The sequence below is a fragment of the Aspergillus wentii genome, assembly GCF_001890725.1.
Source record: "Aspergillus wentii DTO 134E9 unplaced genomic scaffold ASPWEscaffold_7, whole genome shotgun sequence".
Classification (NCBI taxonomy): Eukaryota; Fungi; Ascomycota; class Eurotiomycetes; order Eurotiales; family Aspergillaceae; genus Aspergillus; species Aspergillus wentii.
Window position 1 is genome coordinate 1,110,333 of NW_024467838.1, and position 24,306 is coordinate 1,134,638.

Below are 24,306 nucleotides of genomic sequence, written 5' to 3' on the forward strand. Positions count from 1 at the left end.
TGAATTTAAAAGAATCCATCCATGATCCCCTTTGCTCCTCCCCTCCTATAAATTGATTTCATGTGCACATCATGACTTGGGCACCGTTATTCCGCCTTTTACTTACCCCTAACATATTTTTTGTTCTTTTCTTTTAGATTTACCTGTTTGTTCCCACTGTGTTGATTAGCTCTTTCCTGTTGCCTTTCATCTTTTGTGTCTACCACCGGTTTGGTCTGTATCCTCAATTTCCAATCAAATCAATTTCAAAGAGTTAATTATTGCCAAATAGCGGTTTTAGCATATTCCATGACTCGTCAAAGATAGGAGAAATGTCTACATAGGACTCAACTACTTGAATGTTTGTTCAAAGGGTTATTTTCAAATCAATCAATCAATGCTATCTATGACCCAGTCATGTGAATTTCACGAATGGAGCACCCCGTGCTTTGACCATCATTGAATTCGTTTCCATGTTCAAAACAAGCCCCCGGAACCGAAAACGAGAAGGGAAAACGAAAAGGAGCAGAAATAGAAGAAGACAAGAAATAACCGATTCTAGATTCAGACTGTTCTGTTCATATGCGCAGGTGTCGTTGATAAATCCATCAATGAAGACCTCCCCTAGGTGCGAGCAGGCTTCGCCTTTTAAGCAAGATGAGATCGGACCAGCTGATAAAGATAAGATGTGATCACCCCGGACAGGCTCTCCCCAAATAAAATGATACCAATGCTGTAGAATGGAAAATAATAAGTGGGGAGCATGCTCATGGCCTTGCTTATCTCCAGATAATGGGAGAAAACAGAACACCAACGCACGCCCGAGAGAAGGATGCAAATACATGATGAATTCAACAACCATGCGCGAAGGCATATGAAATGTGGTTTTTGAGGGACCCGCCTAACTGGAACAGTGCGGTAAAATGCAAAGGGGATAAAGGGAAAAGAAAAAACCAGACGCTCAATTGAGGCCGAGATCGCTGTCTCGGTGATAAGGTTCCAACAGAAAGATGCCGCAGACTCCTTGTGCTAAGAAAAGGGGAAAAGAAAATGAATAAAATTTGGAAACACACAATGTGTATGGAGAAGCAAAGCAGAAAATACAAAGGAGAATCGTCTCTAACAATCCCTCCTAGATTTCGGGTGAAACCAATCCATATTGGGCCCCAAAAACAGCTATCAGAGTTGCTTATTCTGGGATACTTCCGAAAGATGGGTCCTTGACACTGCCACCGGCATCTCCAAGACCAGCGACGGGGCGGTTGTAAGACCAGCCTTCGAACTGCTGCTGCATGGTTTGGGAGAGAACCGGGCCATCGACGTACGAGTCTTGCGGAGCCTCTTGGGTAAACTCGCGGTCGAAATTGGCGGTATCACGGGCGTCAAGCTACAGAGAGTTAGATAAAAACGAAAAAAATTGTTTGGTCATAAAGTTTCACATACCACGTTGGGGCGGAAGCTTGGCTCATACTTCCTCTGAAGAAGCTTGCGCCAGTCAATGTTAGCAAAGAAGTGGTGAGACTTGATCTCAGCGGCACCGGTGGCACCAAGACGACGTTGAGGGTCACGATCCAACAGGCGGGTGAGAAGATCCCGAGCGGCAGGAGGGACGACGTCACTGCTGGGGAATGTCAAGGGTTCCTGCAAGATCTTCCGGTACATTTCATTGGTGTTTTCATCATAGAAAGGTGGAAGACCCGTAAGCATCTCGTAAAGGAGGACACCCAGCGTCCACCAATCGACTGTCTTTGTGTATCCGTTTCCAAGCAAGAGCTCAGGGGCAAGATACTCAGGAGTTCCACAGAATGCTATTTGTGTCACAATTAGTTAGGTGGACCGATTACCTGACAAGGGAGGTGGGGCTCTTACTGTTTGTGCGATCCTCATCCTTCATATCCAACTTGCAAAGACCGAAGTCACAGAGCGCGATGTGTCCGGTATAGTCAAGAAGGATGTTCTCGGGCTTGAGATCACGGTAAATAACCTTGAAACCATGCAAGCATTCAAGTGCGCAAAGCAGTTCCGCGGTGTAGAAACGAGCTCGGTTGATATCGAAACGCTGTTCCCTCTGCAGATGATGGAACAATTCACCACCGTTCACGAACGCCAAAACGAGATACAATTTCTCCGGAGACTGGAAAGAAAACTTCAAGGGAACAATGAAAGGGTTGTTGATCTGTGCAAGTACCGATCTCTCTGCGAGAGTGTGTGTAACTTCGGATCGAGAGATGATGTGAGCTTTGCGAATGGTCTTGAGGGCGTAGATCCGGCCAGTATCCTTCTTCCTGTAGACGTATCCCGCATTAGTATCAAATGTTGATCGCCCACCAAACCCGTGTGACTTTTTTGGGAGACTTACATGACCTGCATGACTTTGCCGAAACTACCCTTACCAACGACCTTCATCAAATCGAAGTCCTCCAGTTTCAAGCTACGCTGCTTATTCTCAACGAACGAAACACCAATCTTGATCGAACCAGTTCCGAACTGGAGGTCCAACCATTCAGCACCCATCTGGCCCAGATGACCCTCCTGCGACGCATGAGCAGCAGCGGCCTTCTGGTTATCCTTCTTGCTGAGCTTGGGGTCCTCCACATATGGCTGAGTCTCTTCGAAGCGAGGATGCACCTTGACTGCACCGAGGAAGATATCCTCACTTCGTCCGGCGCCAGGCCGAGCAGCGGGGTTTCGCAGATAAAGCTGAACATTCAATTCTGTCTTACGGGACACATCAAACTTGAAGGCGGTGTTGTCGCCGGCCCAGAGGGGGTTCTCGGGCGTTCCCGAAACCGCGTCGACAAAGACTTGGTTCTTTTCAAAATCGAGGAGAGCGTAAGGGAGGTACTTGGTTGAGTAGCGACCGTGGATAGTGGGGGCAGCATTGATTCCTCCGCTGGTCGACTGCGGGCGGTTATTCGGCACGAAGGAGCCCGCCTGTCCGGTGGAGTGAGAGGAGGAAGAGCTTGGGCGCATCGAGCCATAGGCGCTGTTGTTCTGGAAATGCGAGTTGAAGATCTGTTGGTAATGAGGGGAAAGAGAGAAACTCTGGCCTTCGTGGAGTGTGACGATCAAGATACCCGGCTTGACAGGGGCCACGGGGGGAGAGACGAGGGACGCGGATTCAGCTTTATGGATGTAACATGGATTAGCAAAGGATAGATTAAATGAAGGATTATTTTAGGCATAGCGAAAGCATACTGATTCCATCGGGGTTTGCAGACGAGACAGAGATAGTCGGGGCCTGCGAGACAGTCGGGGTCTCTTCGCCGGATTCACCCTTGATGGTGGATGTGGAGGAAGACCGAGTAAAGGTGTTGGTCAACGGGGCAAGGTGCGTTTCCTTTAGTTCTGTGAATAATATCATGTTAGTATTTGCTTGCCAGTAGAGCAATGCCCAGACAGCTAGACTATTGCGCTATAAATGAAGAGGAGGGAAGACCAACTAAACATACTTTTAGTGAGTTTCCACGACATTGTGAGGGACGGTGTAGGTAGTTCCAAAGAGAGAGTGAGGTGTAGGAAGGATAAAAGTGAAGATAAAAGTCGATCTGCGTGAGGATAAAAAAAAAAAGGAGGTAGAGGGAGGGACTTTCTGTGTTCTAGAGGGTCAATGGAAATAACAGGCGCAATGTCAGAGATGCAGAATCGCCACAGCCACACTGTCGACGCACAGAGACCGGAGGATAGAGGAGACACAACAGAAAGGAAACCAAAACAGATTGAGTAGAAGAAAAATAAAATAAGATAAAGAAGTGACAAGAAAACAACCAGGGTCGAAAAGAAATCAAGAAAAAGAAAAAAGGAACAGGACGACCCAGGTTGTTTGGTTTGTTTAAGGGGAGAAATGATAGAGGGGGGAAGCAGGAGAACAAACAGAGAGATTAACGGAGGCTGAAGAGGGGAAGAAAGAGTGGAAGAGGGGGAATCCTGGGCCGCTGATTGGGTCAGGAACATTGCTGCCTGCCTGCCTTGGTGCCTCGACACCTGAATGCCTTGGCACCCTTGCTGCCTGAGGCTACAGGGCTGAAGGGTCGTTGAGGCGGTGCACGCCAGCCCCAGCCATAGGCTCAGCCACCGCCCCGGACTTCGCGATGGCTTCTGGCTGGCTGCTGTCAGGGCCAGAGTCACTGCGCGCAGACGCTCTTATCCAACCAGGCCAAAACCGACCGCAATTATCCTCGATTTGTCGTGATCGCTCTCTTTGGGTTCTTTTCTCCCTTTCTATCTGCCAATCCATCGGTCGCTCTCCCCGCGTATCTCCACTCGGCTGCGGAGAAAAGCAAACACCCCCCTCCTTTCTCCCCCTCTCAACAACAAACCCGACCTTGTTTAGACCCCGATTTCCACCATTTACTGTAGCCCTCTGCGATTGCTGAAGGGCTGCATTGTCTTACGAGACGGACTCGGACACAGCGGAGGATGAAAGGGACCCACGACCGATGGGTGTAATACGGAAGAAGACCGCTTCGCGCGGTACTGAAGCAGGCACTAAATATCACTGTGATATTTGCTCCATTGATGTGACTTCAACGGTATGACATTTCATCTGTGATATTCTGGCTATTGCTAAATGAGATGCCGTGTTACTCTAGGTTCGCATCTCGTGTGCACACCCGGTTTGCAATGAATACGATCTCTGCGTTCCCTGCTTCGCCGCTGGGGAAAAGTCCAAAAACCACGACCCCACTACACACCCATATCAAGTGATCGAGCAAAATTCGGTTCCTATTTTCGAGGAAGATTGGGGGGCGGATGAGGAATTGCTGCTGTTAGAAGGTGCCGACATCTACGGACTAGGCTCCTGGGCAGACATTGCGGATCATATTGGCGGCTACCGTACCAAGGACGAAGTGCGAGACCACTACTACAGCACCTACATTTTCACGCCCAATTTTCCGTTACCCGAACGAGCAGACCCCGACGATACAAGTCTTTCCGATTCGATCTCCAAGGAAGAATTCCAAGCTCGAAAGAAGCGACGTATCGAAGAGCGCAAGGATGCGGCCAAGGCAGCTCCGCCAACGACCCCGAAACAGAAGCCAACAGCCAGTGTACCGGCATGCCACGAGGTGCAAGGGTATATGCCTGGGCGTTTGGAGTTCGAGACCGAATTCTTGAACGATGCGGAAGAGGCAGTACAGCACATGGTTTTCGACCCGGGTGCAGGTATCCTACCGAACGGCGAAAACGATGCCGAGATGGAATTGAAGATGACGGTGGTGGATATTTATAACGCGCGTCTTACGGCCCGAACGGAGCGCAAGAAGATTCTCTTTGAGCACGGCTTGCTCGAGTACCGAAAGAACACGGCACTGGAGAAGAAGCGCACTAAGGAGGAACGAGATCTGCTGAATAAGACGAAGCCATTTGCGCGGATGATGAACCACGACGATTTCGAGGAATTTAGCAAGGGATTGGAGTACGAGCACAACCTACGACTTGCCATCTCGCAGCTACAAGAATGGCGACAGATGGGAATCGGGGATCTGAAGGGTGGGGAGAAATATGAACAAGAAAAGCAGCAACGTATGCAGCGACTGATGCCTCAGGGCTCGTTTGATCGGTTCGCAACTTCACGGCCAAAGCAGTCTCAGCAGCCGGAACATCCAACGGCGGCCAGTCAATTAACAACTCCCGAGCTCCCCTTGCGACTTCAGAAGGCCTCGACTGGTGCAGCAAAGACCCCCGAACCTAACGGCAACCAGGCCATGAATGACTTTGACCGGATGTTTGCCAGCAACGGGGACCCGGTTTCCACGCCACAGCCGGCTAAGACCAAGTTCGTGGTGCCGCCGTTGAATGGAGTGGTTCCATGGAAACTAGAGAACGATGGTGCTCCCGATCTACATTTGTTGACGAAGGAAGAGGTGGAGGTGTGCAACGTGCTTCACGTCCAACCCAAACCATACCTGGTCATTAAGGAAACACTGTTAAAGGAGGCCATGAAACAGGGAGGGAGTTTGAAAAAGAAGGATGCACGGACTATTTGCAAGGTATTTATCTACTCCTTCACCACCTATACAGGGAAGACAGTGAACTGACAGTCAGGATACAGATTGACAGCGCCAAAACGGGCCGTATCTACGATTTTATGGTACACAGTGGATGGATCAACAAGTCGTAGAAAACTGCGAGGGATGACGATACTTTTTTTGTTTGATATCCAAATTTGATGGAATGGCGTTTGCGTTCTGTAGGGCAGAACCGGAAGATGTTGATTTTAGAATCTGAAATGGGATATTTTGACCATGCTCTCTGACCATCCATGTTTTGTTTGTACAATATAGGGTCGAGTAATCTACATACTACTAACTACTTTGTACTATTTATGATTTCTTTTTTTGATTTTTTTTAAATCCATCCATGGGTTTACTGCACATCATCCCTTGACTAAGACAAGTCGCATCAACTAGTTACTGCACCTACTCCACATTCTCCGCAACGACAGCAGAGCAATCGGGCCTCGGCTCCCAGCAAGATACCCAGAACTCCAACATCAAAAAACTACATAACAACCCCCCTCATATTCATCTTCATATCAAATTTCCCAAAATAATCAATCAAACTCAATCTCCAACTTAAATAATCCCATATATTATACATATGAAAATGCCATCCTTCACCACCGACCCCCCAAAAACCCAATACGCCATCCTCTCTTCACCCGCCCCCCATGTCCTTTTGGTAACTCTCAACCGACCCCGGGATCTTAACTGCATCAACTCCGCCGGTCACGAGGAACTCGACGCTGTCTGGCAATGGCTGGATGATGAGCCTTCGTTGCGTGTGGGTGTCCTGACAGGCACCGGGAGGGCGTTTTGCGCAGGTGCGGATTTGAAGGGTATGTATGCTATGTTGACTTAAATTTTTTTTGTTTCCCATTTCACTATCTATCAGTATCTTTTGATGTATATATATGAGAGAGAGGGAATATATTTGCTAACAGAACTTCAGAATGGAACAACAACACCCAAACCCAAACCCCATCACAAAACAAAGGCCGTGCTCAAATGTCACCTTCTGGGTTTGGAGGTCTCTCGCGTCGCGGCGGCAAAAAGCCCGTCCTCTGTGCTGTCAATGGAATCTGTTTTGGTGGTGGTTGTGAGATGATCATCAATGCCGATATGGTTATTGCCAGTGAGAAGGCTGTGTTTGCCTATCCGGAGGTTCTGCGCGGTGTCGTTGCCATCGCTGGGGCGTTGCCCCGGTTGGTGCGCACGGTTGGGCGCCAGAGGGCCATGGAGATGGCCTTGACTGGGCGACGAGTGTCAGCTGTCGAGGCAGAGCGATGGGGGTTTGTGAATGAGGTAGTTTCGGGTGGGGATGAGCAGGTGGTCAAGCGAACGGTTGAGATCGCAGCCCAGATCGCGTCGAACAGCCCAGATGCAGTCATCGTCACGCGCGAAGGTATCAAGATGGGATGGGAAGGTGTCGGAGCTGAGGAGGGCAGCCGCTTACTGATCGATGGATGGTCGAAACGGTTGTACGAGGGAGAGAATATCAAGGAGGGGCTGATGGCGTTTGTGGAGAAGAGGAAGCCCAACTGGGTGGACAGTAAGTTGTAAATGCACATGCATCCCGGTCATGGCAACACAACTTTACAAGATAATACAAATGTCGTTTACAGGCAATACAGAACAAGTGACTAGAATGGAAATATCATTGCGGCTAAGTTGCTCTGCAACTATCGCCAGGTAGTAAAAGTAATACAATGCTAAGGTAAATCGAAGTTGTTCATCGCGCCTTCCAGTATTAGCCATATCCCATGCGGTTAAAACTCCGTCCCGCGGTATAACCGCTCCTAGGTCGCTGTGAAAAGACATATCGTGCGCTTCGTCATGCTGTCATCCGTGACCGACTTGGGCTCCTTCATATCACATACCGACTGGCAAAGAAGATGTCAGACAAAATGTGACCCCCCCAAAAAAAAAAAGTTCTCAGACGTCTATGGACGAGATGGTGGAAAGTGTCCCCTACTTGATGTCCAATTTCACCTTGTCCACCACCTGGAGTACATGGTTGTACAGAGGGTGTTCACTTTCAAGTCCGGTGAGCTCCACTGTTGCATCACCAGGAGACAGCTGAGAGAGTGTCTTGAAGAGATCCACACTTTCGTCATCTCCTGGAACATTCTGGAAACGAAGAGCCATCTCGATGGAGCCCAACAAAGCATCAAATTTCTGGCCGCGTTCCGCAAGCTGCGAGGCAGGTCCGATAAAACGCTCATTTCGGGAAAGCTTACGCAGAGGAGCACGGCCTACACGCTCCACGGTGTCCTCGAGGTAGTGGTTTGCAAACCGGCTGACAATCTTCTCGACGTATTTCTTCTGCTCCTCCTCTGGGATTCCATGCTTGGCCACGATGAGGGAGGCAGTCTCATCAAGGACGTTGTGGACAATGCCTCGAATGTATTGATCGGCCAAAGAATCTGCAATGGTCTTCTTGCCCAGTTTGTAGCCGTAGTAGGCGGTAGTAGCGTGTCCGGTGTTGACGGTGAAGAGCTTGCGCTCAATGTAGGGTGCCAGGTTATCGACCCAGTGGATGGCAGGAATATCAGGATGGCCGACATCGCCAAAGGGAGTCTTTTCGACAACCCATTCATAGAACTTCTCGATGCGGACGTTGAGGCCGCTGTTGGGAGGCTGGGTGGGAACGATGCGATCAATAGCTGAGTTGGCAAACTGAGCACGCTCATAAAGGGTCTCGACACGCCCAGGGTCGGTGCGTTCCTTGATAAAGCCGTGAAGGGTATCAGTAGCACCGATGGCATTCTCACAAGCAATCACAGCCACTGGCTTGGATGCAACGCGAGCATCAATACCCTTGGCAATGACAGGAGCGATAAACTTGAGGATGTTAGGGCCAACAGCACAAGTGACGACGTCGGCATCAGAGATCTCCTTGATGACATCGCTCTCGTGGGTCTTGGAGTTGACAGCACGGTAGTTGGTGATGGTCTTGGTGTTTTCACCCTCCTCGCTGACCTCAGTGACCTGATAAGAGGGGGTCTCCTGGAGAGAGGTGATGACATTGTCCATGACATCAATGAAGACGACCTCGTAGCCGGCCTCGTGGAGGAGCTCGGCAACGAAGCCACGGCCGATGTTACCACCGCCGAACTGGATAGCCTTCTTTCCCATTGTGGTTGTATATGGGGGTAGAGGTAAAGAGGTAAGAGGGTAAAAGAGTAAAGCAAGAGAGAGAGACGAAGAAGGCCTTGTGTGTGGGTGTCTACTCCAAGAGAGAGAGAAAAAGAGATGGGATGACAAGATATGATGAAAGAAAGCGTTCAGCGAGGAGAAAAGCCAGCCTATTTGAAGAAGAGGTGAGGGAAAAGAAGGGAGAGGAAAGAAAATGGAAAGAGGAAGAAAAAGAGGGGATGGAAATGCAGAGAAACCCGGTGGAATTCACGGTTTGGAAGGTGCGAGACGATGCCGCTGAGGGGACCTTTCCTGTTTGGGCAGTGAGGGGAGGGGAAAGACAGAGTTCATATGACGATTATTATTCTGCCCAGGTGATGATGTAGTCATTATTTCTATTATTATTTGGCTTTTCTGATTCCAGATCTACTGTCGGGTCTGGATTCCGTGTGATGAGAACACGGAAAAGACCAAGAGCAAGAAGCTGAAATGTGAGAGACATTTCTTGTTGTTTGTGGAATGATGGTATCACCAAATATTCGCCCAGAAAAAGTGAGAGTCTCTCGGACGCTCAGATCCATGGCCCCGTTCTATGACTTGCAGCCTCTACAGAATGTCTGTAATCTTGCAGCCTTTCCGGTTAATCCCGCCCCCTCATTTGTCCTCGTACAGAGTTGCAGACAGGTTTACTGGGCATTAGTAGACACACAGGGGGAAAAACTGGGCATCCATGTGGATAGAATCGGCATTTATGAACAGAACAATATAATCTAGGCCATCCATTAGACGGAATAATCAGAACAATGCAATGTTCCAGCTGGTGTCATCCGGGCTTCGAAGGAGAAAGAGCCCAAACCATCCCACATGCTCCTTACAGAACACTTCCCAAGTGTCATCATCATCGATTAAGCAGCATATCCACCATGGCACCCAATGCAGCCAGACCCATTAAAAATGGCTTTAAACCGGTTTGTATGGTACGGTCATTCGACGCTTACCCGAGTGACATTCTCCACTCGTGACGTTAACCGCATAGAGCCGATTACCCCATCGTATCGCACAGGCAAGGTTCGCATCAACTTGATGGCCTTGCATTCATACAACACGGGGATGTTTGGGATCGTCGCTTGACTAAAATGATTTCATTGTTTGTTTTCATTTCCATCGTCAGAAATACCGGTCAGACTCTCGACCGTATCGTCATATTCTCTTCCTCCATGCCAACCTTCGGGTCATAGTGGGACAGTGCTGGACCTGGTTCGGCCCGCCGATGGTCGGCCACGACAATCGATAGGCTGATGATACTCCCCAGCAGTAGTAGGCCAGCCGCTACCCAAGACATTATCAAGAATTTCTGTCCGTAGCCCGCAGTGACGTTGGCTTCTTCGCCGTGGTAGTTGACAAGGGCGACAAACTGGAAAGCATAGACGGTTGCGATAATCGATGAGATGCTGAGACTGATAAAACCAAGCTGTCCGGAATGTCAGTTAACTTGGTCACGAAGCTACACTATGGGACGCACCAGTAAAAACGAAGCCTCAATGATCGACTGTCGCGACGATCGCAAAATACAAGAGAACAGTTTGATTATAATCATGAAACCCGCGACCCCTGCTCCAATGCAGTAAAATACCGCCATGGCCTGGCTGGTAATTGAGAATGCCCGAAAGTCACCACTGATGGCACTGGGCCATCCCATACTAGACAGCGAGGTTTCATTTCCAGTTTCTTCCAGCAGTATATGGAACGGGTCAAACGAAAAAGGCACGGCGCGATCGGAACAATATGTGAAGTTTTCCCTGTATAGGGTTCCATCATCCGTTTTCCCCAGGGACCCTTCGCAGTAGCTCATGACATATATTGAATAAAAGTCGGAGACTCCCAAGTCATTTCCGACATCAGGGGTATATAGCTATATGCCAACCATTGGTCAGTTAGGTCCTGGTCTGTCTTGCTCTTGGTTTGACCACGTACTGTCAGGATGTCAGTGTCCACGAGGATACTCGTCTTCGTACCAGCGAACAGACATAATGCACTCAGAATAAAGGCGACAAACGCAGCTAGGGTCGATAGCCCACTCAGTCCATTGGGCATATTGACAAGCCCTTGGAGGATGAGGCCTGGGAATGAATTGTTAGGCTGGGTCAATTTTCATGTCTAGTCAGTCTGCACGACTAGCGCTCATCGAATGAGCCCATCGACGAGGGATGATTCTGTTCATAAACATCTCTCAACTAAGACAATTTTGCGACGCTCATCGCATTCCTGCTGATGGTGAGGTGGAAATCGGCATCCCGAAAGGAGATGTCTCAGATCCGACAGTGCTTTTTCCGTGTCACATATGAGGCAAAGTGCCTCCAATGGAATTTCCTCTGACATGATATGCAATTGTGACTGATAGTATTATTGGCTGAATTGAATTACATTATGGACAATGGAAGTCGTGTGCCACTGAGTGGGATGTTGAAGGGGGGAGCGAGGGAGAAGGGGAGAGAATGGGGTGCTGCTCGCCCATTCTAGGAATGCAGACGCCTGCGCATACCCTTAGCAGCATCCCCGCGCCTAGATTTCCAATCGAGTCGTGTGCTCTGGGCTTCAAGTTGGGCGATTTCCATTCTATGTTCAAGGTAGTTTCTGGAAATATCTACAGCCAAGACCCCACTTCCACTTCCATCGCGTTCTAAGGGAATATGGAAAAAGATGATGAGGAAGCAGGCAGAACCATGTCATTCGAGTTGCATACATAAAGAAAAGTCAACGTAGCTTTTTTTCTGCATGAAAATAAACATAGATGAGGATATAAAATAACCAGAACCACCCATCCCTTTAAATGAGTTTCCGCATGCGGCCTACTCCGCAATCCAACAAGCTACTATGTAGGGCTACATTCCCAAGGGTTTCGTCCTGTATCTACATCCCTTTTCATGGCCGGTTTCTGTCAGAATTATATCATAAGTTCTATTCAGGTTTCTAACTGAAGGATCATGATCCGTGACTAGTTTAGCACTTTACGCCACAAGATGAAGATATCTTTCGCGTCCACCACCAAGAGGAAAACGAGTTCATTTGGTAGCGTATGGAGCAGTTCAATGATGGTTATAAAATAACACACTGTATATTTCTCCAAAAAAAAAAATATATATTCAGCCCCTCATTCGGATCTTGAAGCTATCTCTGATAAGAGTGACATAGTACTTACTATCTTGTCTAGTAGTATTCACTCTCCATCCAGCAGCTACTCCACACCAAAAGTAACCTTCCAAACCGTTCCAAACCGTGGGTTATTACCCAGAGCATATGGGTATATTTAGCCTTAGAATACACTGATTTTTCTCTTATTAGTGACTCTTAGCCCTGTATATGCTCTAGTATAGATGCCGATTTTGAAGGCATCACCAAAATATATATCATCATGTTTCGACAGGCTCCATTGTCATTGACTCGCAATCGGCAACCAATAACACCTATCTTGTCTAATTTTAAATCAATATATCTCCAATAGAGCAAAGTTATTTTAACAAAAACAACGTTAGCCACTTGGTAGTATTGTCGTACATTAATGGTAGTGGACATGAACGACTGCCGACTGCCTAGTCCGTAGGAGGATACAGTGCGTATCGATCGAAACATAGCCTCAATGTAGATTTAATTTTATTTCCATTCTTTTTGTGTCCTCTAGGTACCAATATTTCTTTAATTGCTACACTGAGTGTAAGGGTGTTTACCTACCTAGCCAATAGTAGCGTCACCGTAGCATCTCAACGACTGTTGTACAACACCACCCAAGAGAGATCAACAACACTATTAATAAATCATAAAAAAATTTACATAAGAAGATTCCTATAAAAATGGAATTTATACGGACAGACAGGGTAAAAACTTCCCCGGATAGTCAAGTTTCAGGCTGCCGCATAAATATGCAAGATGATATCGACAGCTGGTGCCAATTGCCAATAATCTTCAATAGAAGTCAGCTTTAGCTTCAGATCAATCCGTCTGCCTATTTTTTGCTTGGGGATGATCTTGCATATTTCTGAAGTCCACGTAATATTGTGCGGGGGGCTTTAAGACTTCATGTTGACTTGTATTCTGTACTTTGTTCGATGGGTGGGCGTTGAGCTGCATATGTAGGGTATGCATGCATGCACCGCCATTGTAGATTGCTAATGCTTCCAGATGAAAGTCGTTTCAGGGATCATGGAACTTGAAACATCAGGTGATATTTGCCATGAAAGTAAAAGGGAAAAAACAAGAAAAACGCCTCGAGGCTTGGTGCGTCCAAGCAAAGATCAACATTGCGGTTATGCGGCACGATATATCAGGCAATGGATGGGCATCCAGAACAAGATATCCGGCATGAGACCAGATTCCCAATACGAAAGCTCCCGTCTCCTGCTCTACCGGCCGAATCATTCCGGGTTCGTTGCACGATAGGAGACGTTCGTAATTTCCCTTTGCCGCGCTATGAAAGCAAAAAGGGCCAAGCTGGTCTATCTTGCTAAGCATCACCAAGCATTTCGGTTCCAATTATACATCGGAGATGACCGTGGCCAATAATCAAGCTGTGATGTAGCACAGGTTTACCTACTGACGGAGTGAGCCGTCCTCGAAATGAAGTTGGACATTATAATCTCTTCATTCTGGTTCTGATGGAGCCTAGATTAGACGATGGACAAGTCGATATTGGATGACACGAGGCTGTAAAAGCCTGAGACGAGTCATGGACTGATCAGTCAACTCCCTATGGGGCACGAAGCTGCGAGATTATTGACTTCATAGATACGTAAATGGCTTACAGTGGAGAAGAAAGTAAGTTTCAAGGTGCAGCAAGAATGTCTATCACCAAGCGAGGGCGCCTCGGAGCACGTGGTACACTTGTAGAGGGTCAAAGATGAGGTCCTGGCCAACAGAAGACACGAATTGACTCCAGCTGTTGATAAGACATCCACAATGACCACCGCAACGTAGACCCAGAGGCGTCAGGATAGTAGCATGCGTTGGATGTCTCTATCCAGCATGCAGAGAGCTACAGCTCCAGATCGTTTCAACCCAGGGGATGAGACATATCAATGGACCATATCTGACAGTCAAAGTCAAAGACAATGATAGACAGGGGAGCACGTGCTCTCAGATGATACAATCATAGAACAGAGTTCTATTAAAGAGGCCGAGCGCAACTGGACCAGCCCCATATGGCAATATTGGGTATCCTTCTCGAACCCCGGGGTGTGGTGGATTGACTTGACGCAGCGTCTGGAGAGACAACGTGCCCGAATGATGGACGCTCACTGGCTCCCGCCGACATCTGCATGCCAAGATGGATGGCTGTTGATTTCCGTTCATCCTTGACGCCAGGGATCGCAATGGGTTTTGGCCACGAGTTTCGGCCCGTCCAGAGTTGGAAGGCATGGAAGGCGATGAGACTTGGGATTTCCTTCGTTTTGACAGCCCATTTGACACATTTCTTCCGCAGGGATGAATATTTGGATCTCTATGTACGGTGTATGATTAGCCGATGATGTGATAGGGTTGATCTTAGGTAGACACAATATTGGGATTTTGACAACACATCTACCTGCAGCCTATCTACTCCGCAGTCCGGAGTGTTTGACGGAACACGTATGACTTCAGTTGAAGTGATGTGCATTATTATGGATGCAGACTACTGCACTGGAGGAGGGTCTTCCTGTTCTGTAAAGCCGATTAAACCGAGTCCGGAGAGGATGGGCGATGGTGGCTCTGGCCAAGGCCAGAAAAAAAAAGAATCTGCACCATCGACGCTTCTGATTGGCTGCCGGAATCTCCGCCCCGTTGGTCTCAGAAGGCGGTGTCTGACCAGCAAGCACGCTTTCTGCCACCACGTGCGCTCTTGATTGGTCAGGACGTTTTCAGATCCAGGATCCCGCCTTCCGCACTTGCATGGATTCCAGTTCCGCCGAGGGGTAAAAAAAAAAGTAAAAAAAAAAAATAAGCCTGGAAGGGAAACTTACGTGCCTGTTCCGGCAATGGATCATTCGAGCACGGAGAACGAAGAAAGGAACCACCGGATGGGCCGTCCAGGTTATGCTGACCGGTTAGCGTCCAGCATTATTTCGAGGCGGACGGGGTTCGACCATGATTAGTATCACCCACTGAGCGTGTGGTGGAACCGCCCGCCGCCCCGGCCTGGTTCTGGTGTTGACTTATCAGAGAACAGCATGCGGACATGTGTCGACGGCGGGTGGTTCCCAGCTGGTCTTGCTGACAGTCGTCTTGTCAGAGGGCCCAGAGAATTTCTCTGGTCTTCGCTCCAATTGCCGTCTGCGTCTCATATAAGTGTGCGACCCCAAGCTTCTGTCCGACTTGGCTTGCATTGTGTGTGACGCCTTCCCTCGGTCATCCTGACAACCGTCTTCTTTGTCGAAGGTTTCCAGCACGACTCTGCTGCCCTTCACTAAATCTCTTGTCTCGCAAGGCCAAGCAAGCTTGACCAGATCGCAGATCTTGAGATACCACCACCATGACCGACTATGGCGTTCGTGCTCCTCATGGCCCCGACATGTCGGGAACCCATCCGCCTCTCGAGGACATGGATATCAACGAGAAGGGTGCTTTTGATGCCCTCATCCGCCCCGAGGACAGCTACACTACCGACGGTACCTACTGGGCTGATCTTCCTCTGTTCAAGAGGGTCAAGTTTGTGAGCTCCTACGATGCTACCGAAGCGAAACGGGAACTGGGAAGCATTTGGGATATGTTCAAGGCCGATCCTCTTTCGCCAATTTCTTATTATTTCCGCAACATGGTCCTTCCTGGTGCGGGTCTGGGTCTGGAAGGGTGTGTAATCCTCTTTTTTTTTTCTCCCGCCTTTGTGCAAGTTACGTGAGTTGGGACAATGCAAGCTAACATCCTGTCTCCCTGTTAGTTACGTGCTCTTCTCGATCGGAAACATCAAGCCCCTCTTTCAACAGGTCTTCCCGGCTTGCTGGGACAAGCACGAGATCTGTAACAAGCAGTGGATCAACGCCGTTGACTACCTAGAAATCGTGGGTATTATTTTTGGTCAGATCTTGGTTGGAATCGTCGGTGACTGGTATGGAAAACATCTCCGAAGGCTTTTTGCCTTTTTTTTTTTTTTTTTTTTTTTTCAGTTTGTCCAATTGCATGTTCTAACTGGATCATAGGCTCGGACGTCGATTCGGTTTGATTCAGGATGCTACAGTCATGCTTCTCGGTTTGGTCATGCTCACGGCTGCTTGGGGTGTCACCCAAAATGGCTGGGTTATTTGCTACGCCTGGTCGCTGTTTATCTACGGCATTGGTGTTGGTAAGGCTGATTCGCGCCGTTCTTTTTTTTTTTTTTTTTTCTTCTGATGGTCTTCTAACATTGCGCTAGGCGGAGAATACCCAATGACCGCCACCAGTGGTATGGAAAATGCCGTTGGCTCCGGAAAGATCTCCACCAAGGAAGATCGTCTTCACCGTGGTAGAAAGGTCACCAGTGCTTTCTTGATGCAGGGCTGGGGCCAATTTTTCAACCAAGTCCTTCTTCTCATCTTGCTGTTGATCTTCCACGGTAGTGGAAACCCTCCTTACTCGACCGTTTCTGCTCAGTGGACTTACCGTATCTCTTTCGCTATCCCCGCTGTTGGCACATTGTGGCTGGTCTACTACCGTGCCTACCACATGAAGGCAGCTAGTAAGCAGCTGGTCTCAGCCAAGAAGAAGTCCGCGGTTACTGGTTACGATGTGCAGTCTCTTGCATTGACGTTCAAGTACTTTGGTTTCCGCATTGTCGCAACTGCTGGCGCTTGGTTCGCCAACGATGTCTTCTTCTATGGAAACAAGCTGTTCCAGTCCGAGTTCATCTCCGTCCTCAGCGGCTCGACAGACTCGCTCATGCCGACTTGGCTTTGGAACTTGGTCAATGTGGGCGTTTCGCTGGCCGGTTACTACTTAGCTTCCTTCATGATCGACAACAAGCTCTATGGCCGCAAATGGATGCAGATCATTGGTTTCCTGATGGACTTCATCCTTTTCATTGTTCCCGCCTTCAACTACGAGTACTACACCAGCCCTCAGGGTGTTCACGCCTTCCAAGCCATGTACTTCCTCAGTTCTTTCTTCAACCAGTTCGGTCCCAACTCGGTCACCTTCCTCGTTGCCGCAGAGGTTTTCCCTACCCCGATCCGAGCTACGGCCCACGGTCTCTCCGCCGCTTGCGGTAAATTGGGTGCTCTCCTCGCGTCCGTTCTGTACAACTACATCGACACACAGACTAAGTTCCTGGTTGTTCCGTGGTTTGGTCTTGCTGGTATGATCCTCACCTTCATGTTCCTGCCCGACACCACCGGCCTTGATTTGAAGGAGCAGGAGCGTCGTTGGACATACCTTCGTGAAGGTCGTGAGCATGAGTACCACGGCCCTGCTGTTCACCCCAAGCACTTGTCTTTCTGGGAGCGCATTACTGGAAAGGGTCAGTACTACAACGCCGAGTTGGATTACCAGCGCAAGGTCGAGGAATACCGTGCCCAATGGGAAGAAGCTATGACTCAGAAGCTTGCCGAGAAGGATAAGGGCGAAGAACTCGAAATGGATACCGATGAAACTCTTTTGGAAGGTCACGTCCACTCTTACTTCCACCGTACTAGCCCCATGTTCCGTCCGATGGAGCACACGGGCTCCAACAAAGCTGATGACTTCGCGCTACCACCCGCTGCGCAAGAGGGTGACTCGGTTGATTCTTCGTTCAACGAGAAATCATCGTGATGAACCGCTTCGATACCCTTTGACTTGTTCCATATACCTTTCTTGCATCTAATTTGTTCTCCGTGAATATTATTCTATTGTTTGTTTAAGAGGCGGGGAGGACTTCGTCGTTTGGCTGTTGCCTCTCTTAAACAAAATGCATTTCCCCGGGCTGGGACGCCCTTTTTAGACTTTGGATAACGTTTCATACCCCTGCATACTGGCTCTGTTGTTTTTGCTCTCATCTTTATGTTTACTCAAATTATTGAACGAAGATTCGAAATACATATTCCGTACTCTGTACATAAAAAAGGCGTTAGGGTTTATTTTTGGTTGCTGAAGACACATGGCTAGTCTAGATAACTTATGAAGCGGATACTATTCTTACGACTCCATTTTTATTATCATCTGACCAAGTTGAAATCACAACGTCACAATATCACGATGTTTCGTATCATCGCATCGTTGCATGTTGCCAGCCTGCCAGTTCGGCGACAACACCCGCTGCAACGGGGCTAGACCTATTCCGAACCATGGCAATTCTGCCGGTATTTCGGTTCTTATATCGCAAGCGGTAGTCATAGCGGTGATACAGTGAGTACTCGAAGTAAACAGGATTGGATTATTTTTGCTTCATCAACTTTTTGCAAAGATCAAGTATATCCTAGAATATACAGCAAGAGAGTCGGGGTATTAATTACGTATTGGTTATATGGCCAAAAGTGCTCCTTGCAGAAGATTAAACACAAAACACTAATCTCTGAAATCAAGAACCACGCAAAAATCCCAACTCCACCCTCACCATCACTCAGGACACGAAAGACCAAACAGAAAAAGAAATGCCCCTCTTCGCCTTTGGCTCAAATGGCTCCGGCCAACTAGGCCTCGGACACATGGAAGATGTCTCCCTCCCAACCAAATGCCAATTCGAACCCCCAATATCAAAAAGCGGGGCAGAGGCAGAAGAAGTAATTCGCATCGTGGCCGGAGGGAACCACACCCTCATTCTATACAAGGATGGGTCCATCTATGCGGCTGGGTGTGATGATGATGGCAGATGTGGAGGGGATGGATCCTCGAGTGATATGGTACTCAGGTTTAGACGGGTGACTGTGAATGACCCCAACCACGGTGAACGGGTCATTGATACGTTCAGGGGTGTTTCTGCGACATGGGAGGGGACTTTTTTGGTTGCTGATTTGGGAGGCGAGGGAGATAGGATGTTTGTTTTGGGATCTGGGGGGAAGGGGGAGTTGGGGCTTGGGGAAGGAAAGGTGAAGGTTGGTCATGGGGAGTCTGGTCGAATTCCAGATTTCCCGCCTGCTGGGACAAGGATTGTATCGATTGCGAGTGGGATGGGTCATACTGTGGTTGTTTTATCGAATGGGGATGTTTATGGATGGGGTGGGGCGAGGAAAGGGCAAGTTGGGCGTGCGGCTCAGGAGAAGAAGATTGCCTGGGCGCCGGTAAAGGTGGGGGATGTGCCGTTCTACGCAACTGATGCTGTGTGTGGGCGGGAGTTTACAATCATCATGGGGGACAAGAGCGCAGGGGAATTCGCGATTCTAGGGTCCTCGGATAACAAGTGGAAGATCCAGTCTGATACGCCTGCACCGGGTGTGTTGTTGTCATCGGGGTACGCCAGTATAGCTACCAGTTGGCATGGTGTTTATGTACATCAGAATGATTCGTCTGTTGTGGCCTGGGGGCGGAATGATCGCGGCCAGCTTCCTCCGGCCGATTTGCCGAAGACGAAAAAGCTAGCCGTTGGTAGTGAGCATGCGCTTGCTCTTCTTGATGACAAGACGGTGGTGGCGTTTGGATGGGGTGAGCATGGCAACTGTGGCCCAGACACTGATGCCCAGGGGAATGTCAAGGAGACGTACAGCCATGTACCCTTGGCTGCTGAGGAACGAGCCGAAGTTATCGGTATTGGTGCAGGTTGCGCCACTAGCTGGATCATCACATCATGAGCGGAAGAAGTTGAACCGCCCTGAGTGACTATCTTCGAAGTCAATGCACATGAGGACTCTGGCCATTGCTGCAAAGGCACTATGGAGGAACTCAAGGGCAGCAGATACCTCAGTCGAAAAGACCAAGGCCTTGAATCTATGGAAAGTCAGTATGGTCCGAACAGACTCGATGAATACACATACCTGTGACATGCGCTGCGTGGGTGGAAGTCCCATATCTTGGTCGTCATTGTTTTGTTCGTTTCTACTACGAGACGACACACTGGGCTCGGTGTCTCTGAGACGTGGCCCAAGACTTGCATTGAATGTTTCCTTGTTCTCTGTCAGCGGTCCGTTCATATGATAACGGCAACTTTCGAAAACAACGAACCTGATCAGCAGTTGCGTCCCATCCGAGCATGTCTTCGGCCTCTTCCTCGTCATTTGGCACATCCCATTGTCCGTCATCATCCGCTGGAACAAAGAGGCTATCAAAGTTGATCGATGCCGCCGGGGGTTGCTGCGGCTCAACATTTGTTTCTGGAACACGAACAGCCGGCGTCCCAGTGAGTGGGCGAGCGGATCGGCTGCGGGGAGGAGGCATCTGTCTGGAGTTCGAACTGGTACTAGTGTTGGCCTGGCTGACACGTGCTGAAACGGGAGCTGGAGTTTGTCTCGCGGATAGCTGTGGAATGGTGGGTCGTGAGGAGTTCGGGGTATTATTGTCGGATTCGCCTCTTGTCATCAGGGTATATTCCGTCCTTACGCCTTCAAAGTCATATGCTAGCTGCATGGGACGACATGGAACGGTATATCGAGCAGTGATTCTCGCATTTACCGTATCAGCGTGTGCTATCACCGCCTTGAAATCTTTGAGGTTTATAGCGACATGAAGATTGTCTCCAGCTAAGAAATCGTCAAAATCTCTTTTGTCGATGGCGACCGAAGTGTGGATAGGCTGCTTGAGAATCTCTATAATCAAAATAATCAGTATAGAGATCGAACAGAAATCTTCATATGGAACCAACCCTTTCCATCGGTGATCTTTGTGGTAAAACTTGTAAAGATAGCCTTGTCACCCTCGGAATAGATGTCCAGCAACTCAGCTGATGCGCTGAAGTGGTCTGTGATTTCTTTCAGAAACCTGGACTCGATACTCCACTGGTTTGTTGTTCTCGTTCGGTCAAAAATTGCATGCTGAACAGTAGCGGCTTCGTAAGTAAGCTTGTAAGACTTGATGACGCCTGTAGTGAATTATTAGTGCCGGTAACTCATATGGATAGACCTTGTTGTTTTGATGGGAACATACCAAGTCCACATATCATCCTGATCGCGAGTCTGCATTCAGTCTGCTCATCATCTTCATGTATCTCCAGCTCACAGCGCTCCACGGCTGTATCTTTGTCTTTTTCACTGGTTCTTCCCTTAAAAACCGATAGCAAGGCCTAGTCGGTGTTAGATTGAGAAAAAGACTGGAACAGACAGGCCTTTGCCCTACCTTTAAGAGTATCTGACAGCAGAATCTATCCGGGCGACTACCTCTTGGGGGATTGTTCATTTCAAAAGAGTAGTTTTCAAAAAATTTGTCTGCCTCAAAAACAAACGCAGAGTATGCAGTCTTGGTTAAATTGAGGGCACTCAGACGAAGCTGCGACCATTGTCAGTGATATTCGTTCTCTGCACTTACACCACTGATATCACTTACCAGGTCATATTCAGCTTCAATAGAGACACTTTCATCGAATTTGGCCAGACATATTAAAGCATCATGTAGCCGGACCAAGGCATCTGGGGAGAGGGAAACCAGTAAGGTAGTCATGTCTGTTATATCGCACGTAGAAATGCCGTTTTACCCGTAATCGGGGCGTGGGATTAAATAATTTCCTTATTTGTCGATCTATATAAAATCGTCCAAATCGTCTTTTATCACGGATAATGCTTCTTCTCGAAGTCTTTGGCTGTTGGAAGAGGTCAACCTCGACGGCGCGCAGGCGACACGAACGACGCGTGGTTACATAATCGGGTTTGAAAGTAAGGCAGCCTCCCCCGGACGTTCATCCAAGACTCAACATCATCTTGACAGAGACTTGATTATCAAAGCCATCGGTATAGGTGTTGTATGCATAATTTGGATGTGCTATTTATTTCAATTACCGTGGTTGATATTTCGTTGTGACCATGGCCGTCACTTTGCCCAATGACATCGTCTATATGATCTTAGATATCCTACGGGATGAAAGAGACTACAACAGCATATTTCAATGTGCCATCGCTTCAAAATACTTCACAGAGCAGGCATTGACTATACTATACAGGTGGGGATGGTGACTTCATCCCAATGTGTTTATGCCGTCCACTGATACCAAAACATCCAGATTACATGACACCTCGCCGGTAAGAGGCGGTGGGATAGAGGAAGAGCAGTTCTTCAAAACTCGCCGAGCAGTAGTCAAAAAAGAGCAGGAAACTGCGCTTCGAAAATGGGCTCTAATGTGGCGCTCGATTATTCTGTCCACTTTTGATAAGACTTACCTTCCTTACTACAGCTATATCCGTTACCTGAACCTCGAGGACCTGTTGGATCTCCTACGGGATCCTGGATTCAACGGGAAAGTTAAAGAGTAGGTTATTCTTCTTTTATCTTGTCCTTTCCCTTGTTTCTATGTCTCACAGGTTGTAGTGAATTCTTTACGCCAGAACTTCATGATTTCGTTTTCCGTGATTACGAGTTGAAAGGAAACAAGCGACTTCGGTCATCGAGAAATCTCCCTGATAACAGTTGGATAATGGTCAAGATTGGCTCTGGTTAGTCAAGTGCCTATTCACATTCTCGGCTACATGGGATGTTATGGATCGTGTCCGTCTTTACTAACTATTTTGAAGCGATTGTCGAGAGGACAAGGTCGATACATGGGCTGTCCTGCAGCGGTAAGTGATATCTAAACTATAATATAGAGTTAGGCCTTGAAGATGCTAATCTCCTCAGTTCCATCTTCATCGCTTTCTGAATGGCTTGAAGAGATGCCTCTATTGCAGACCCTGAACGTTTGGTCTGGAGATTCTCTCACCCAGCATTCTGGTGATAAAATCCGTAACCACTGCCCTGAATTCAAACGGCTCACAATTTTTCGATGGTATGCTATCGGTCTATCTTTTGGGCTCGTTCTACTCATATTAATCTCACCTCGGCTAGGGCAAACGAACCCCCCAGAAATGCAGAAGACGACTCGGAGGTATTCCTGAATGAATTACATCCTCATACTCTGGAATACTTTGAGGTGCTCAGCTACTCTCAACTGGGTCCTCGCTCTATCAAAGCTTTGGGATCGCAATTGGGCTCGCTAGTGGAGCTGAAATTAACAAGTCTAGGGATTGACGCAATAGCAGAATTGCCCTCTTTAGAAGCACCGCCGGCATTGAAAGTTTTAGTCCTAACAGACTCGGTTCCAGTGACACGAGATGAGAGATTCTACTCGATTATTGAGAAAGTTGCTCAGTGGATACGCAGTTGTAAATCATTGCGGCATTTGGAGCTCAGAAGATTTGTCGACGACCCTGCTTTGCTAGCACAAACTTTCACAGGCGACGAGCTTCGCTTGACCAGCCTCTCTCTATTAGGGTACACAATGGCTGGAAGCCGTGCATTTCATGAAGCTCTTGGGTCTCATCAGTCTTTACAAACCCTTTGTCTTCATGGCGAGGGCCAAGAAAACCCTGAGGACAACGAGGTTCTCGCTTCAGCTCTCACTCAGTTGATTAATCTACGTGAACTCCAACTCAAAGACATATCCGACTGTTTTCCACCTGGGTATGTTATGAGCATAACACCCTTTCTTAAGCATTTGGAGAAGCTCTGGATTAGCGGAGAGTTCTTTGACGATAGTATCTGGCAAGCATTCTTGTGTCTCCCGAAGCTGCAGAGTCTAGTTATTCATGCACTCAGCGAATTCACAACGTTGGGGGTGCTCTCATTCATCTCAGAGCTAGGACCGGGCAACAGGGGCTTGAACCTTTCGATCCTGAGTTCAACCTCCACGACTGATATTACAGAGGAATCTCAAACCACGATTCGTGATGCGCTAAAGAAAATCGACGGGTCGTTTGATTTTGGCTTGGTATATGGTAAGTGTATACCTACATACATCATTGACATCGTAAAGTCGATGCTGATACACAGACTATAGAGGAATACAGTGATGCGGACTCGGAGGAAATGTCTGATTGATCGAAGCATATCCGAAGATATCAATCAATGGAGTATTTTCCTAGGGAATTGTAACTAGAAGTTCAAGGCGGCAGTTTGTCCATTTCAGCGACAAAGGCAGTATTCACGATTAACAGCAAATGAGGGCTGCTTGTAATGAGCCGATTGGGTCAGATAAAATGATACAACAGGGCATGTCTCTGACATGCTATTAGCCAAGCCAACCATCATTAATAGAAAATAGACCATTCCATCCACTAATTAATACTCCATAGTAACTATGTGATGCGACAAGACAGGCGGT

The 24,306-nt window shown here is 48.2% G+C and overlaps 9 protein-coding genes across 9 annotated transcripts; 5 read left to right on the forward strand and 4 right to left on the reverse strand.

Moving 5' to 3' along the window:
• Positions 1-1,168: 1,168 nt before the first annotated feature.
• ASPWEDRAFT_31048 (serine/threonine-protein kinase) lies at positions 1,169-3,453 on the reverse strand (the record flags this gene model as incomplete). Its single annotated transcript, XM_040833497.1, has 6 exons — positions 1,169-1,366; positions 1,423-1,787; positions 1,849-2,264; positions 2,339-3,104; positions 3,178-3,327; positions 3,432-3,453. The coding sequence occupies 6 exons, from the start codon at positions 3,451-3,453 to the stop codon at positions 1,169-1,171; spliced, it is 1,917 nt and encodes a 638-aa protein (XP_040685788.1).
• A 965-nt stretch (positions 3,454-4,418) lies between these two features.
• adaB (chromatin-binding transcription regulator ADA2) lies at positions 4,419-6,103 on the forward strand (the record flags this gene model as incomplete). The annotated part of the gene is made up of 3 exons (XM_040828665.1): positions 4,419-4,511; positions 4,572-5,972; positions 6,035-6,103. 3 exons carry the CDS (start codon positions 4,419-4,421, stop codon positions 6,101-6,103), a joined length of 1,563 nt encoding a protein of 520 aa, XP_040685789.1.
• A 389-nt stretch (positions 6,104-6,492) lies between these two features.
• On the forward strand, positions 6,493-7,864 carry ASPWEDRAFT_44154 (enoyl-CoA hydratase/isomerase family protein). Its single transcript, XM_040836196.1, has 2 exons — positions 6,493-6,820; positions 6,934-7,864. The coding sequence occupies exons 1-2, from the start codon at positions 6,589-6,591 to the stop codon at positions 7,542-7,544; spliced, it is 843 nt and encodes a 280-aa protein (XP_040685790.1). The 5' UTR covers positions 6,493-6,588; the 3' UTR covers positions 7,545-7,864.
• An 88-nt stretch (positions 7,865-7,952) lies between these two features.
• ASPWEDRAFT_117545 (mannitol-1-phosphate 5-dehydrogenase) lies at positions 7,953-9,119 on the reverse strand (the record flags this gene model as incomplete). The annotated part of the gene is made up of 1 exon (XM_040828745.1): positions 7,953-9,119. One exon carries the CDS (start codon positions 9,117-9,119, stop codon positions 7,953-7,955), a length of 1,167 nt encoding a protein of 388 aa, XP_040685791.1.
• Positions 9,120-10,299: 1,180 nt separating this feature from the next.
• ASPWEDRAFT_31051 (SUR7/PalI family protein) lies at positions 10,300-11,213 on the reverse strand (the record flags this gene model as incomplete). Its single annotated transcript, XM_040833498.1, has 3 exons — positions 10,300-10,590; positions 10,642-11,031; positions 11,094-11,213. 3 exons carry the CDS (start codon positions 11,211-11,213, stop codon positions 10,300-10,302), a joined length of 801 nt encoding a protein of 266 aa, XP_040685792.1.
• Positions 11,214-15,618: 4,405 nt separating this feature from the next.
• On the forward strand, positions 15,619-17,867 carry ASPWEDRAFT_53814 (putative MFS phosphate transporter; the record flags this gene model as incomplete). Its single annotated transcript, XM_040837957.1, has 4 exons — positions 15,619-15,935; positions 16,024-16,191; positions 16,283-16,425; positions 16,495-17,867. The coding sequence occupies 4 exons, from the start codon at positions 15,619-15,621 to the stop codon at positions 17,865-17,867; spliced, it is 2,001 nt and encodes a 666-aa protein (XP_040685793.1).
• A 609-nt stretch (positions 17,868-18,476) lies between these two features.
• On the forward strand, positions 18,477-20,077 carry ASPWEDRAFT_44160 (uncharacterized protein). Its single transcript, XM_040836197.1, has 2 exons — positions 18,477-19,955; positions 20,003-20,077. Exon 1 carries the CDS (start codon positions 18,686-18,688, stop codon positions 19,817-19,819), a length of 1,134 nt encoding a protein of 377 aa, XP_040685794.1. The 5' UTR covers positions 18,477-18,685; the 3' UTR covers positions 19,820-19,955; positions 20,003-20,077.
• On the reverse strand, positions 19,929-21,617 carry ASPWEDRAFT_175417 (putative DNA repair protein rad9; the record flags this gene model as incomplete). Its single annotated transcript, XM_040831357.1, has 7 exons — positions 19,929-19,955; positions 20,003-20,131; positions 20,190-20,770; positions 20,827-21,042; positions 21,108-21,243; positions 21,297-21,446; positions 21,504-21,617. The coding sequence occupies 7 exons, from the start codon at positions 21,615-21,617 to the stop codon at positions 19,929-19,931; spliced, it is 1,353 nt and encodes a 450-aa protein (XP_040685795.1).
• Positions 21,618-21,878: 261 nt separating this feature from the next.
• ASPWEDRAFT_61884 (uncharacterized protein) lies at positions 21,879-24,260 on the forward strand. Its single transcript, XM_040838600.1, has 7 exons — positions 21,879-22,113; positions 22,174-22,419; positions 22,479-22,603; positions 22,682-22,726; positions 22,785-22,932; positions 22,992-23,920; positions 23,983-24,260. The coding sequence occupies exons 1-7, from the start codon at positions 21,977-21,979 to the stop codon at positions 24,021-24,023; spliced, it is 1,671 nt and encodes a 556-aa protein (XP_040685796.1). The 5' UTR covers positions 21,879-21,976; the 3' UTR covers positions 24,024-24,260.
• Positions 24,261-24,306: the final 46 nt, after the last annotated feature.